The sequence below is a fragment of the Triticum dicoccoides genome, chromosome 4B, assembly GCF_002162155.2.
Source record: "Triticum dicoccoides isolate Atlit2015 ecotype Zavitan chromosome 4B, WEW_v2.0, whole genome shotgun sequence".
NCBI classification, from domain to species: Eukaryota; Viridiplantae; Streptophyta; class Magnoliopsida; order Poales; family Poaceae; genus Triticum; species Triticum dicoccoides.
In genome coordinates, this window is record NC_041387.1 from 658,757,617 (window position 1) to 658,771,688 (window position 14,072).

At 47.4% G+C, this 14,072-nt stretch overlaps 1 protein-coding gene across 1 annotated transcript in view; it reads left to right on the forward strand.

Annotated features, from left to right (window-relative positions):
* The window catches only part of LOC119293010 (MADS-box transcription factor 50-like), a 77,366-nt gene extending 63,799 nt beyond the window's left edge, over window positions 1-13,567 (forward strand). Inside the window, exons 3-6 of the mRNA XM_037571626.1 lie at window positions 12,280-12,341; window positions 12,427-12,526; window positions 13,070-13,165; window positions 13,430-13,567. Coding sequence (XP_037427523.1) covers window positions 12,280-12,341; window positions 12,427-12,526; window positions 13,070-13,165; window positions 13,430-13,567 — 396 coding nt within the window. The remainder of the gene's footprint in view (window positions 1-12,279; window positions 12,342-12,426; window positions 12,527-13,069; window positions 13,166-13,429) is intronic.
* Window positions 13,568-14,072: the final 505 nt, after the last annotated feature.

A 14,072-nucleotide genomic window follows, 5' to 3' on the forward strand; every position in this document is an offset into this window, starting at 1 on the left:
GGCTCCCGCGCCGGCGCGCCGCGCCGCCACCGGGACCCCGCCGCCTCGGCCCTCCGCCGCTCGCCGCCTCCTCCCCGGCCCCGAGCGCGCCTCCGCCTCCCGCTCCCTCCGCCTCCGTCCCGACTCGCCGGCGGCGCCGCCCCGCGGCCTCCCGCTTGTCGCGCCGCCCAGAGCCCCCGCCGGCCGCCGTCGCGCCCTGTCGGCGCGCCTCCCGAGTGCCCCGCGCCCCGCAGCCTCCGTCTCCGCCCTCCTCCGCCGTTCCCCGCGCCGGATCCGGCGAGATCCGGCCGGAGGAGGTTGCCCCGGGCCCTTCCTCGCCATCTCCGGCGAACTTCTCCGGCGAACCTCGGATTCACGTGCAACTCCCGATCCAGATCTGGAAATCCCGAGGTTGAATTCCACCAAGTCCTTTTTTCCTGTCATATTTTCATGCCATGTTCGTTGCATCGTATCTCTGCATCCGTAGCTCCGTTTCGTGCGTGTAATATGTCAAATTGTTCGCCTCAACGAGTACATCATTTCATTCCATTGCATCATATTCATTTGAGCTCATCTTGATGCCTGAATCGTCGTTGTAAGAGTGCTTCATGATGTTTTCTGCTGTCTGTTAATAGAACGAGCTCTTTTGTCATTTTTGCCATGATTGATGTGTGCATCCTATGAGGTTGATGCCTACATGTGTTTTGATCTATGCTATGTCTTCTTTACAGAGGTGCTTACCATGTATTTTTGTGATTAATGTGGTGACTAGCACAAGCATGCAAACTAGGCATCGTGATGTTGCTGATTTTAGTCCCTGTTCTGCTGTTATTTTGATGCCATGTAAACTTGATGCTACAGAGTGATCCATGCATATTTTTGAGATACTTCAGTAAGGGTGTTTTGAACATGTGGTTATTATCTATCCATTCATGCCCCTGTTTGTAATTATGGAGTAGTCTAGCATGTCATTTTCGTGCTCTACTTTTGCTTCAAAATGTTTCCTGGCAGATTGTTTACATGTTATTCAATTTGGCCAAGGTTGCTATAGTTGATCCTTGCATGCTATGGACTTGTTCTTGACTTGGTTTGTTTCACAAACATGTCTTCTTGATGATGCTATGTTTATCTTGTTATGCAATGACTTGTGGTGAGTGAATCGAGCTTGTTAAGTAGTATACATGATGTTGCTGTTTTGCTAGGCTGAATCTGTTATTTCGTGATGCTATATAAACATGTTGCTACTAATCATTCTATGCATAATCTGGAGATGTTCTCTAAACATGTTTTGATCTACATGTCATCCTCTATCCATCCATGCCCCTGGTTGCATTTATAGGTTGCTGTAGCTTGTTGTAATCTTGCTCTAAAGTTGCTTCATAATGTTGCTGTCAGCCTGTTAACATTAAGTTCAGTTGTTTTCATGTGTTTTCCTAGTGATCCATGCACCCTATGACCTTGCTATTGCCATGCTTAGCTTCACAAATATGTCTTCTTACTGTTGGTTGCCTTGCCATGCCATGTATTGCTCTGTAGTGAGTTGCACAAACTCATTTACATGCGTTCATAATTCTGTTCCTGCCATGTATGAATATGTATAATAACTTGCTATGTTTACGTGGGTGCCATCATATTTTCTGATCTTTTTTGGCTTATGGTCAGTAAGGGACTTTTGATCTATGCAATTAGTAGATTCATGCCATGCCTTTGTTTGCTATTATAAGTTCCTGTAACATGTTGTTTGATAGCTCTAAACATTGCATCGTGATGTTATTTTCTGCAAAGTCTGAAATTGTTATTACTTGTAATCTTACCATGTGTGTTTGAGCATGTTCTAGTGATTTCTGGAGTTAGCTCAGTGCTTATGTTTTGTTATGCTTTACCTGTACATCATGCCCATGCCTTCTGTTTTCTTGTTGGGGTGCTGTAGCATGTTGTTTTGATGCTTGCAATATGCCTAGTTGCTGTTTTGGACAGATTGTTATTATAACTTGTTTCATGTGTGTGTGTTGAACCGTTGCTCCATTTTGAGTGTGCTCTATATGAAACTTGCTTAGAATTGCATGTAGCTTCATATTATCATGTTGCATCCTTGTTTTGGTGTGTTTGCTTGATGTTTGTATGCATTTTGCATCAATGCCATGTTTAACTTGGTTTGCTCATATCTTCTAGGCCGTAGCCCCGAACTAAATGAACTTTATATGTAACTTGACTAGAATCTCGTGTAGATCATCTTGGTGCATCTTAACTTGCTGTTTAACAACTTGAACATAAGGTTTATTCAGATCTGGTCCAATTTCGAAATATGCATATGAGGACTTACCGGAATTGTTATATGTTGTTCCCGGCCTCATTTAAACTTGTCTTGATGTGTTGCTCTTGTTTGCATCATCTCTTGCCGTGAGTAGCTTCATGTATTCTTGTCTAGCATCATGCTTGTTCGTGCATCATGCCTTGTTTATATGTGGTGTGTTTACCATGTTGTGTGCTTCTTCTCGATAGTTCCCGTTTCGTTGCGATCGTGAGGATTCGTTTCTCTACGCTTGGTTCGTCTTCGTGGCTTCATCAGTTCGTCTTCTTCATGGACTCGTTCTTCTTCCTTGCGGGATTTCAGGCAAGATAACCACTACCCTGGATCTCATTACTATCATTGCTATGCTAGTTGCTTCGTTCTATCGCTTTGCTGCGTTACCTATCTTTTGCTCCTCAAGCCTCCCATATTGCCCTGAACCTCTAACCTTTGATACTTTTCCTATGCAAACCGTTGCTTGGCTATGTTACCGCTTTGCTCAGCCCCTCTTATAGCGTTGCTAGTTGCAGGTGAAGTTGAAGATTGCTCCATGGTGGACAGGATTTTAGTTGGGATGTCACAATATCTCTTATATTATTAATGCATCTATATACTTGGTAAAGGGCGGAAGGCTCGGCCTTATGCCTGGTGTTTTGTTCCACTCTTGCCGCCCTAGTTTCCGTCATACCGGTGTTATGTTCCCGGATTTTGCGTTCCTTACGCGGTCGGGTGATTTATGGGACCCCCTTGATAGTTTACTTTGAATAAAACTCCTCCAGCAAGGCCCAACCTTGGTTTTACCATTTGCCTCACCACCACCTACTTTTCCCTTGGGAGTCGCGCTCTCGAGGGTCATCTTTATTATAGCCCCCCCGGGCTAGTGCTTGTCTAAGTGTTGGTCCGAACTAGAGCCCTTTGCAGCGCCCCCTCAAGGAAACTTGAGGTCTGGTTTTAGTTGTACGGATTGCTCATCCGGTGTTGCCCTGAGAACGAGATATGTGCAGCTCCTATCGGGATTGTTGGCGCATCGGGCGGTCTTGCTGGTCTTGTTTTACCATTATCGAAATGTTTTGTAAACCGGGATTCCGAGTCTGATCGGGTCTTCCTGGGAGAAGGTCTATTCCTTCGTTGATCGCGAGAGCTTGTCATGGGCTAAGTTGGGACACCCCTGCAGGGTATAATCTTTTGAAAGCCGTGCCTGCGGTTATAGGCAGATGGGAATTTGTTAATGTCCCGTTGTAGATAACTTGGCGCCAAATCCAAATTAAAACGCATCAACCGCGTGTATAGCCGTGATGGTCTCTTCTCGGCGGAGTCCGGGAAGTGAACACGGTTTCTGGGTTATGTTTGACGTAAGTAGGAGTTCAGGATCACTTCTTGATCATTACTAGTTGACGACCGTTCTGCTTGCTCTCTTCTCGCTCTTATTTGCGTATGTTAGCCACCATATCATGCTTAGTCGTTGCTGCAACCTCACCACTTTACCCCTTCCTTTCCCTTTAAGCTTTGCTAGTCTTGATACCCATGGTAATGGGATTGCTGAGTCCTCGTGGCTCACAGATTACTACAACAACAGTTGCAGGTACAACTTGTGCGATGATCATGACGCGAGAGCGATGTTTGCTTGTCTTGAAGTGCTGCTTCTGCTTCTTCTTTGATCAGGGGATTGGTTCCAGGTCGGCATCCTAGGCTATCAGGGTGGATGTCGTTTGAGTTTATGTTTGTGTTTCATCCGTAGTCGGATGATGCTCTTATGTATTGTGATGTTGTATTCGTGTGGCATTGTATGCCTTTTGTATGTATCTCCATCTATTATGTAATGTTGATGTAATGATATCCACCTTGCAAAAGCGTTTCAATATGCGGTTCTATCCTTGGTGGGACCTTCGAGTCTCTTTAGGATAGTATCGCATATTGGGCGTGACAATGCACATCAACATGTCAGGGGTGATGTGGCCACAGATGGGTTCCTCTTGTGTACTGATCAAATGGAACCACTTCATCCACGGAGGCGGCGTCCCTAGGGATCGGCAGAGGCGGCGGCGTGCCCTCGGCTTCCGCGATGGCGGAGGCGGAGGCAGGAAACCCTAGACAGAAATCGAGGGAGGAGTGGCGGCACAGTTTTTTCTTCTGTAATATTTTGTAAAAGAGAATAAAATGCAGGTGGTGGTGGGAGGTGGGACGGAAAAAAATCGGACGAAAGTGGTGGGACAAAAAAAAACCATGCCATTGCCAGATTCCTACCAACTGCTCCATTAGGAGTAGAGACAAAAGCAAGGCTGCACACACCTAGGTTCGGCGCTCTTAATTAAATTTAACAAGCAGCAAAGAATTGAATGTCAAAATTCATCAAAGTTACTTAATCTGTTGTGAGCGATGACTTGTTGCACATACCGGAGGTCTAATATTCTTTCATTCTCTTCTCTTCTCTTTCGGAGTAATATGCAAAAATTAGCTAGATCCATGCCAGTATACACTAAAAGAGCATAAGAACTTATTTCTGGGATTATAGGCTAAACAGAAGTATGGCAAGCTACGCAGATAACAAGGCAACTCGAAACTATTTTTTCAAGCAAATGTAAACAGTATCAGACACACATAAATCATACCAAAGTATCATACCTCAGACGTAAACCGAACAAACAAAGTGCATATCAGAGTATTTAAACATAAGTTGTTTACATCAGCCAACATTATATCCAACGGAACTTGAGGAAATTATGTCCTTAAATACAGAGAATGTTTACCTCACTGAATGGATCTTTTATATCATCACGCTCGACGCTGCTTTCCTGTAGAGTGCAGACATGCAAGTTAATTACTATGCATAAGAAGTCCAGCAGGTGTATTAGGACCACCGTATACTTACATAGTTAGGAAAAACAACCATGTCAACATCATCGGGGACGTCAGCTAACAGGCGTCTGATGGAATACTACCGGGATATAACAACTCATCAGTGTCTAGATGCATTATCCAATCCATGCCAGATTCCTACCATGAAGAAAAATGCTTTTTGTTTATGATAAATACAATACACTAAACGAACAATATTAATAATTGCTGGTGATAAGCCGAAAACAAACATACATACCCGGGCCATCACAATGGCCATCTCCATGTTGAGTGCTTGCTTCAAAAACAGTTTGTGGTTGCAAGGCTTGTAGAAGAATCCTGCGAGCCAGGTTTCGTTCCAGATTCGGCTGCAGGTGAAACATATACATCATCAGAATGGGCATCGAAATGAATTTGTGTAAAGCCCGACGAGGCACGCGGGCGGCGAAGATTGTTTCGGACCACCTGGCCTGCTGCTCCTCAAGCTCCTTGGTCCTGTACACCACCTTCACACCCATAAAGAAGAAGAAGAGAAACAGAGTCAGGGATTGAGAACAAGCAGAGTGAAATTGGTACTACTGGATTCTTGGAAATCTCAAGCGAGGAACGCACGGGGATGGACTCGAGGACCCCGGCGACGCTGGGCTTGGCGGCCTTGCCCTCGACGAAGAGCAAAAAGTGTGCGACGCCGATGACCTTCTGGTAGAGGAGCCACGACAGGATCTAGTCCAGGCCTGCGGAGGTGCTCGTTTGCACGCACACCTGGCAAGCAAGCAAAAGATCAGCAGGTCGGACACATCGGCCATGGTGAGTAGCTTCATGGTGGTCCGTGCTGAGTAGCTTCAAGTGTAATCTTCAAAGGCAATCAGTATTAAAATCAGTTGATTCGGAAATAGAAAAAGCATCAAGGAAGCAACGTACCTCAAACTCTGGAACAAGACCTTGGTCTGCAGCAACGTTTTGCATCAACCGGAACCATGGGCCAATTCGAGGGTTTGGCACCGCTTCCCATCCAGGCCTCCCACCTTGAGGGGGGGTCTCATCCTCCCTTACGAATAAATAAAATAAGGATAAAAATTGCAGGTAACTTTTAACTGAGATCAGAGCCAGTGGAACATAATGGACCAATGTTTTGTTACATTACATGATCCTAGATCCCTGTACACCAGTGAGGTATGCAATTTACTACGATATACTCATGGATAAAAAAATCTAGGGACAACGCACCTACTAAACAGTGTGCTTGTTACTCCCAGATTGCGCTCACTGCCACTATGTTGGCAGCAACAGCGGCCATGCCTCCGGTCACAAGTGTACTTTCAGATACTGAAATAGTCTCCATACACAGCTTTGGCAACAAATTTCTATTTTCTGTATCAAAACCTAGAAGTATAGGTTGAATCTATTCTTCAAGACAAATCTAACCAAATTATTTCTTTTAGACTAACCAAAATAATGATACAGAATACAGTCAGAATAATTTTACTGCACGCATTCTATGATGACATCTATCCCCACATGGAGGTTTACAGTAGACAAACAAAGAGCAAAATTCTGGCCTTCACGAAGCAAATCGTGAGGCAGGGATTTCTCACATCGAACAAGCTTCCTGCTTCACAGGTCGGACACATCGGCCGGCGACCGGCGAGGAAGAGGGCGGAGGTGAGATTGGAAAGGTAGTACTCTGGGGTGGTGGGTGTCTGACGTGTCGAAGTGGAAGGACCAGCCGCGGAGGTAGGGGAAGGCAGGGGCGGCGGGGGCGGCGAGCACCTCGACGTAGGAGGCGGCGGAGGATTGGAGGGACTACAACCTCGACGGGGCCGGCACGGCCAGGCGAGGGGAGCCGGCGTCGTCCACGCCGCCGCCACGCCACTGGAGCGCGAACGCGAGGAGGGCGAGCGCGAGCAGTTGGGCGGTGAGGAGGAGCAGCAGGTGGCGCCACGCCGCGGCGCCGCCGCCGACGCGGTGGAGGACGGCGACCGGAGATCGGGCCGAGGGCGACGCGCCGACGCCAGAGAAGAGCACAACCCTAGGTGGTGGGGGCGGCCGCGACGAGAGGTGGCGGGGGCGACAGCGATGGGCGGCGGCGTTTGAGGGAGGGAGATGGGGGAGGGAATCGGCGGCGGCTGCGAGGGCGAGGGCGGCGGCGAAGGATCTGGTGGGGCGTTGCCAGGAGTGAGGGAGGAGATGGGGGCGAGCGAAGGATCTGGCAGGTGTTTTCGATATGATGACGAAAATAAACCGTTGTACGATGACGAAAAAAACCGGCGGTGGGAGTATGACGAAAAAAAACCAGCGAAAATTGACCGGACGACTATTCACCAAGTCGTCCATTAGGATAGAGAAATAATGATACAGAATACAGTCAGAATAATTTTACTGCACGCATTCTATGATGACATCTATCCCCACATGGAGGTTTACAGTAGACAAACAAAGAGCAAAATTCTGGCCTTCACGAAGCAAATCGTGAGGCAGGGATTTCTCACATCGAACAAGCTTCCTGCTTCACAGGTCGGACACATCGGCCGGCGACCGGCGAGGAAGAGGACGGAGGTGAGATTGGAAAGGTAGTACTCTGGGGTGGTGGGTGTCTGACGTGTCGAAGTGGAAGGACCAGCCGCGGATGTAGGGGAAGGCGGGGGCGGCGGGGGCAGCGAGCACCTCGACGTAGGAGGCGGCGGAGGATTGGAGGGACTGCAGCCTCGACGGGGCCGACACGGCCAGGCGAGGGGAGCCGGCGTCGTCCACGCCGCCGCCACGCCACTGGAGCGCGAACTCGAGGAGGGCGAGCGCGAGCAGTTGGGCGGTGAGGAGGAGCAGCAGGTGGCGCCACGCTGCGGTGCCGCCGCCGACGCGGTGGAGGTCGGCGACCGGAGATCGGGCCGAGGGCGACGCGCCGACGCCAGAGAAGAGCACAACCCTAGGTGGTGGGGGCGGCCGCGACGAGAGGTGGCGGGGGCGGCAGCGATGGGCGGCGGCGTTTGAGGGAGGGAGATGGGGGAGGGGATCGGCGGCGGCTGCGAGGGCGAGGGCGGCGGCGAAGGATCTGGTGGGGCGTCGCCAGGAGTGAGGGAGGAGATAGGGGCGAGCGAAGGATCTGGCAGGTGTTTTCGATACGATGACGAAAATAAACCGGTGTACGATGACGAAAAAACCCGGCAGTGGGAGTATGACAAAAAAAAAACCAGCGAAAATTGACCGGACGACTATTCACCAAATCGTCCATTAAAAGTAGAGATTTTCACCCCCAGCTCCAAAACCGGTTAGGAACAACCTTGAACTTTCAATAGCGTACAGTTTACCACATTGACGTGATCGGTTGGTGGTTTTGCTGAGACATGGCACCCAGTCCCACATGTCATGGCCCATACAAACAGACTAATACATACTTCCTCCGTCTCATAATATAAGAAGGTTTCGCAGAGTACGGAGTTTCTGCTCTGGGGCTTATCTGCACCCTTACTTAGAAAAAAATCAAAACAAATACTAAAAAAATTCAAAAAAAATGTGGTATATAATTTGATGCGTGAGGTCCGTTCTAAATTTCAACTCATTTGGACATATGATCAGCTCTCGGCAAAGAAGACAAATTCAGGGTCCGTAAAAAAAGTTTACTGTTCACGCACTGTTCTGATCCGATTTGTCTTTTTGCTGAAAGCTGCTCAAATGTCCAAATGAGCTGTAATTTGGAGCGGACCTCACACATCAAATTATCTACCAAACAAAAAAAAGGATTTTTTTTTGAATTTTTCTAGTATTTGTTTTGAAATTTTTTCTGAGAGGGAATAGATGAGCCTGGGCACCTAGTTGCATTATTGGGTTTCGCAAGCTAAAACAAAAAAGATGTTTTATATTGTGGGATAGAGGAAATAGTTCATAAAGAGTCTAGTTACTAAGCAAAAAGCCCCAATAGGGATTCCCCTTCTCCGTGCGATCTAAGGTTCTTCCAGCCGCCGCCGTTGCTACTTGGAGTGATACCACTGCTTGTGCCTGCTCCTAGGAGGGACAACCCCCCTCTAAACCCTGCTCTATCTCTCTCTCTCCCTCTCCCTGCCACCTCTTTCCCCCTCCCCCCGATATGGACACGACTACCTCTAGTACCGGTATTTTCCGTGTTGATTTATCAGATGCACCAAGGATTAAAAAATTATCAGGTGCCATGTATAAACATGTCATGGCTGTAAAAAAGATGTGTTTGTTTGTATCTTGGCCAAAATACACAGAAGTGCTTCCATGCTCGTATGCATCAGGCAACCAAGGAAAACACATGCATGCAAGTGGGCCCAGTCAAAGATTTAGTAGAAGCTACATGGACGTGCATGAAGAAATAGGCCAAGGCTTTGATTGCTTGCCGTTTAAACAAAAGATATTGTGACGTCCACGTGAAGTTGTAGGACTGGTGTGAATATCTTCTCCATCTAACCGAACGTAGCAAGCCTTGGCCTATTTCTTCATGCACGTCTATGTAGCTTCTACTAAATCTTTGACTGGGCCCACTTGCATGCATGTGTTTCCCTTGGTTGCCTGATGCATACGAGCATGGAAGCACTTCTGTATATTTTGGCCAAGATACAAACAAACACATCCTTTTTACAGCCATGACATGTTTATACATGGCACCTGATAATTTTTTAATCCTTGGTGCATCTGATAAATCAACACGGAAAATACCAGTACTAGAGGTAGTCGTGTCCATATCACCCCCCCCCCCTCTCTCTCCCTCTCCCTCTCTCTCACCGCACGCATCTCAGGTAAAGGGCCTAGCCCGTAGTTGAGGCCTGCAACCTAGGGAGTTGTGCGCGGATGGGCTAGAGTACCACACATATGGCCAAAGTTGAGTGTGACGCAACAGATGTGCAACACCCTAGCGAGGAGGAGAGGGGGGCATGAGCCGATTCGGAGACAGAAGGGGTGCCAGCCGCCTAAGGATGCAAGCGGACGTCGTCCGCATGTCCACGGCCTTCCACAGAGCAAATATTGTATTAATCTTCATTTCTTTAATAACCGTGTTAGTGTAATTTTTTTGTTCATGGACGGTCATGGACATGCGAACGCAAGGGTATGAACCCCCGGATCTAGGCGAGGTGATGAAGGGGAACTCCAATAGGTTTTGGTTTTCTCATCACTGATTGATAGAGCCAAAGACTGCTTGACAATTTTTGGTGTGGGATCAACTTGAGCCGAGGTCGTCTCATAACAGTAAAATGAAGAATAGCAAGCAAGCAGGAATAGGATATTGGTTGTCACTATCCTCTGGTTAGCAATCAACTACGGAGTTGACAACTCACAAGCCAGTAAGTCATCCTCTGTCAGATCTTCGGCCCATTTTATGGATGAAACTGACTCTACTTCCTCATTCACGTCCGCTTGCATCTCTACTGCCGCCACGCCATGAGCCATCTACTCGGACGCCTCGTGTGCATCCAGCTCCCACACACACTTGACCCGTCGCTTTCCCCTCGTCCATGTGGACTCCATAACTTGTTGTTTCCCTCTATCCGCCACTCGATGGCCTCCTACAAGCCGCTGCTACTCCGTGGAGCTCGGCCTCTGGCGCAACCTCCATCCCTGGAGTCCGAGATGCTGCTGTCGGGAATTCCTTTTCCTTCCACTGCATGTGGTCCTTAGGCCGGTAGCCCTCCCTTTTTTTGATAGGGAACGACAGTGGGAGAGGCTCCCACTGACTTTTGTATTTACTCACAAAGAGATGTTACATGGTTACATTTGGGGTTTTTGCAGGGCTCCCCTCAACCCTATTCACAAAAAGATGAAAAACCCTGCTATCTACAAGTTTTGAGTATAAGAGTCTAAGAAGGGACGAAGCTCTTCTTTACAATTATGAGCAAGGAGGCCCAACAGATGCTTGAATCTATCAAGCCATGCAATGAAGGAGTGGGGCACTCCTCTGAAGAATTCATTGTTCCTCTCCTTACAGATGCTCCAAGCGGCCAGCAAGAAGATGTCCATGAACAGTGGTTGCCTCCAATGGGTTTTACCTTCATGCGGAAGGGAAATCCTATTGCCATCATGCGGCCATCTCAGGCCTACCTTGTCCCAACATCATTGGCTAAAGGGGCACAAGAAAAAGAGATGTTCAACTGTTTCTTCGGGAGGATTCTGGCAGAGCATACACACATAGTTATTGTCTACCACAGCATAATGCCTACGTTTCAACATGTTTCGCGTGTTTAGGCGGTTAACTAGCAGCAGCCAACCAAACATTTTGAATTTGATTGGGCTCTTGGCCTTCCAGAGCCAGAGAAAGGCATCATCGGCGATCGTCTCCCTGAAACAGTGGTAGCCCTCCCTTGCCATCGGAAGAGAGGGAGGAGGGGCAGAAGGAGGAAGAAGAAGCTAAGAGGGAGGGATTATGGCGACGCTCATCCTGGCCATGGCGAGTTGGAATGGACACAAAGAGGGTTGTGGATTCTCTCTACCTTGCCATGGGCAAGGTAGAGACCTACAGTACCTCTGCCTTTCCTCTTCTTTCATCTGTTGGATCGAGAACGTACCGCATAGATCTGATGCAACAGTACAGCCGCTACAGTACCCAAAATAGTGATCTGAACAGGAACATTAAACAGTGTGTTTGCTACAATGCATCGCTACAGTCTTTGCCCCGATCTGGACCGCGCACTTTTGATCCAATGTCTCTCGAACAACGGTAGATAACTATAGCTCTCTGACTTGCCCATGGCAAGGTAGAGAATCCGTGCCCCACAAAGAAAGGGAAGGGGTAAGGGGAGGAGGAAGAAGATATTTATTGTATGACATGTGGGACCACCAATTTTGTTTTACATTTTTAGTTGATTCAGAAGCAACATCAGATTCAGCTTTGACTTGTCAACCTACATCTAGATGTCATGTCAACGTTGACTAGTTTTCCACGCTTGGATTAGGTTTGACTTGTCAACCTACATCAGCATTGAGAAACCTATGTTTTCCATGCCTGGATTAGGTTTGCAGCCATTTCCAAGGGGATGATGCAGCTACGGAAATGTGAAAACCGCCATGGACCTGTAACACCAATGTTCAATTAGTATAGCTGACACTAAAAAACATGATATGATAAGACCTTCTAGTAGTTATTTCATGTACATACTAAATTACCTTGTGACTAATTATTTTAGTGCGACACCAATTTCAAAACGCTACGTGATCTCAAACTGCAGAAAATAAAAGCCGAGGCAGAGGGCTTGTCAAGGAAGCTTGATGCTCTTGAAGCTTCCACAAGGTAACCATTACAAGAGAGGATACTGCTATTTCTGTACTACCAACCAAAATATCAGGTGTCACCGTTTGTTACTGTTGAGATGCAGGAAAGTCTTGGGTTGTAATTTAGAAGGATGCTCTGTTGAAGAACTGCAAAGCTTAGAGGTCCAAACTGCAAAAGGCCTGCTTAGCGTCCGGGCAATGAAGGTTAGCAAATTCCTATAAGTGTACATACAATGTTTTGTAAAAACAAGACCAGAGGGGTTAAATATTTTCATAGAAGAGTGAGAAACGCGGTTGAATATCCGCTCCCCATGGGGATCGAACCCGGACGGCCTGGAGCACAAGACAGTGCCCCTACCATGTTTTGTTAGAAACACCCTACAGACACAAACGCTCAAAACACACATGTACACTCAATTTTAGCAATAATGAATCCATGTGGTTCATTTGATGATACACAAGCAACGGAAGCTTACACAACCAGTTCATGCTAGTACTTCTTAATTACATGCTACTCCTGGGGTTAGCTGAAACCACCAGAGTTTACAAGGTTCAGGACATAAACATGAACATAGCTGCAGGGGAAGTTGACTGCCTAGCGCAGCACCCCAACATTTTACTTCGGTTAGTACATGCTAATCTGGGCAATGGAAGCTTTAATTATCTTAGCATCTGGGAAATGGAAGCTTATCTTAGCTTCCGGCAGTGGAAGCTTAATGCTACGTACTTAATTATCTTACATGATAGGCTCGGCGGTATGAAGAGCAGCTCGCTAAGCTGAGGCAGAATGTGATGACCCTGCGCCAGGAAAATGAAGAACTATTTTGCCAGGTGAACACATGTGCATGATCCGAGTTGAGATCACTACCCATCTCTGCATCTGGCAAGCAGCTCGCCTGTCCGTAACATATACTCCCTCCGTTCACAAATATAAGATGTGTTGGATATTGCAATATGAACTACATTCAGACTGATATGAGTGGACAAACACACTAAAATGCGCTTATATACATCCTAATCAGAAAAAAGTTAGAACATCTAATAATAGTGAACGGAGGAGGTATAATGATGCGTCCTCTGATTTGTTGCCCTTGTTAATCTATGCAGTTCAAGAAGAATCACCTTGAGGTGGCCGGGGCCGGGGCGGCCTCTGCTGCGGGGACCGTGGCGGACCGCAAAGACCACGAAGTCATCGATGTGGAGACCGAGCTATTTCTTGGATTGCCTGGCTCAGGTCGCTCCTGAGAGTCCATGCCAGAATAAGCTGGAAGCAGGGGTTTTCAGCAGCAGCAGGAGGCAATGAATCGTGCAGTGTTAATATAGCTGTTTTCGCCTCTCACTTATGATGGTAGACGTACGCAAGGCAGGCCACCTATATTCTGATGAGGATTAGGGCTTCATAATTGTACGCATCTATTCTCTCCAGAGAACTTGAATAATAAAGACTTGAAAGAGAAGAGCCGTGCCCAATATCTTGTATCTGGTCTATATATTTGTCTCTATTTTTCGTATGTGTTTCAAGATGCGTCAAAATTAATCTCAACATGTAATCAACACGAAGCTCTACCATGCCCGTCCGACAAGGAGACGGATGAGCTCGGCGCCACCCTACCCGTTGGCTGAAATCACATATTTGACCTGAGGACGAAATCAAATCACAAACTGACCTGGTTACGAAAAAAAATTACTTTGCTGACCTTTGGTGTGGCGCCCGACAGCTGGGCGCCGCACCCTACTGTGCAGCGCCCAT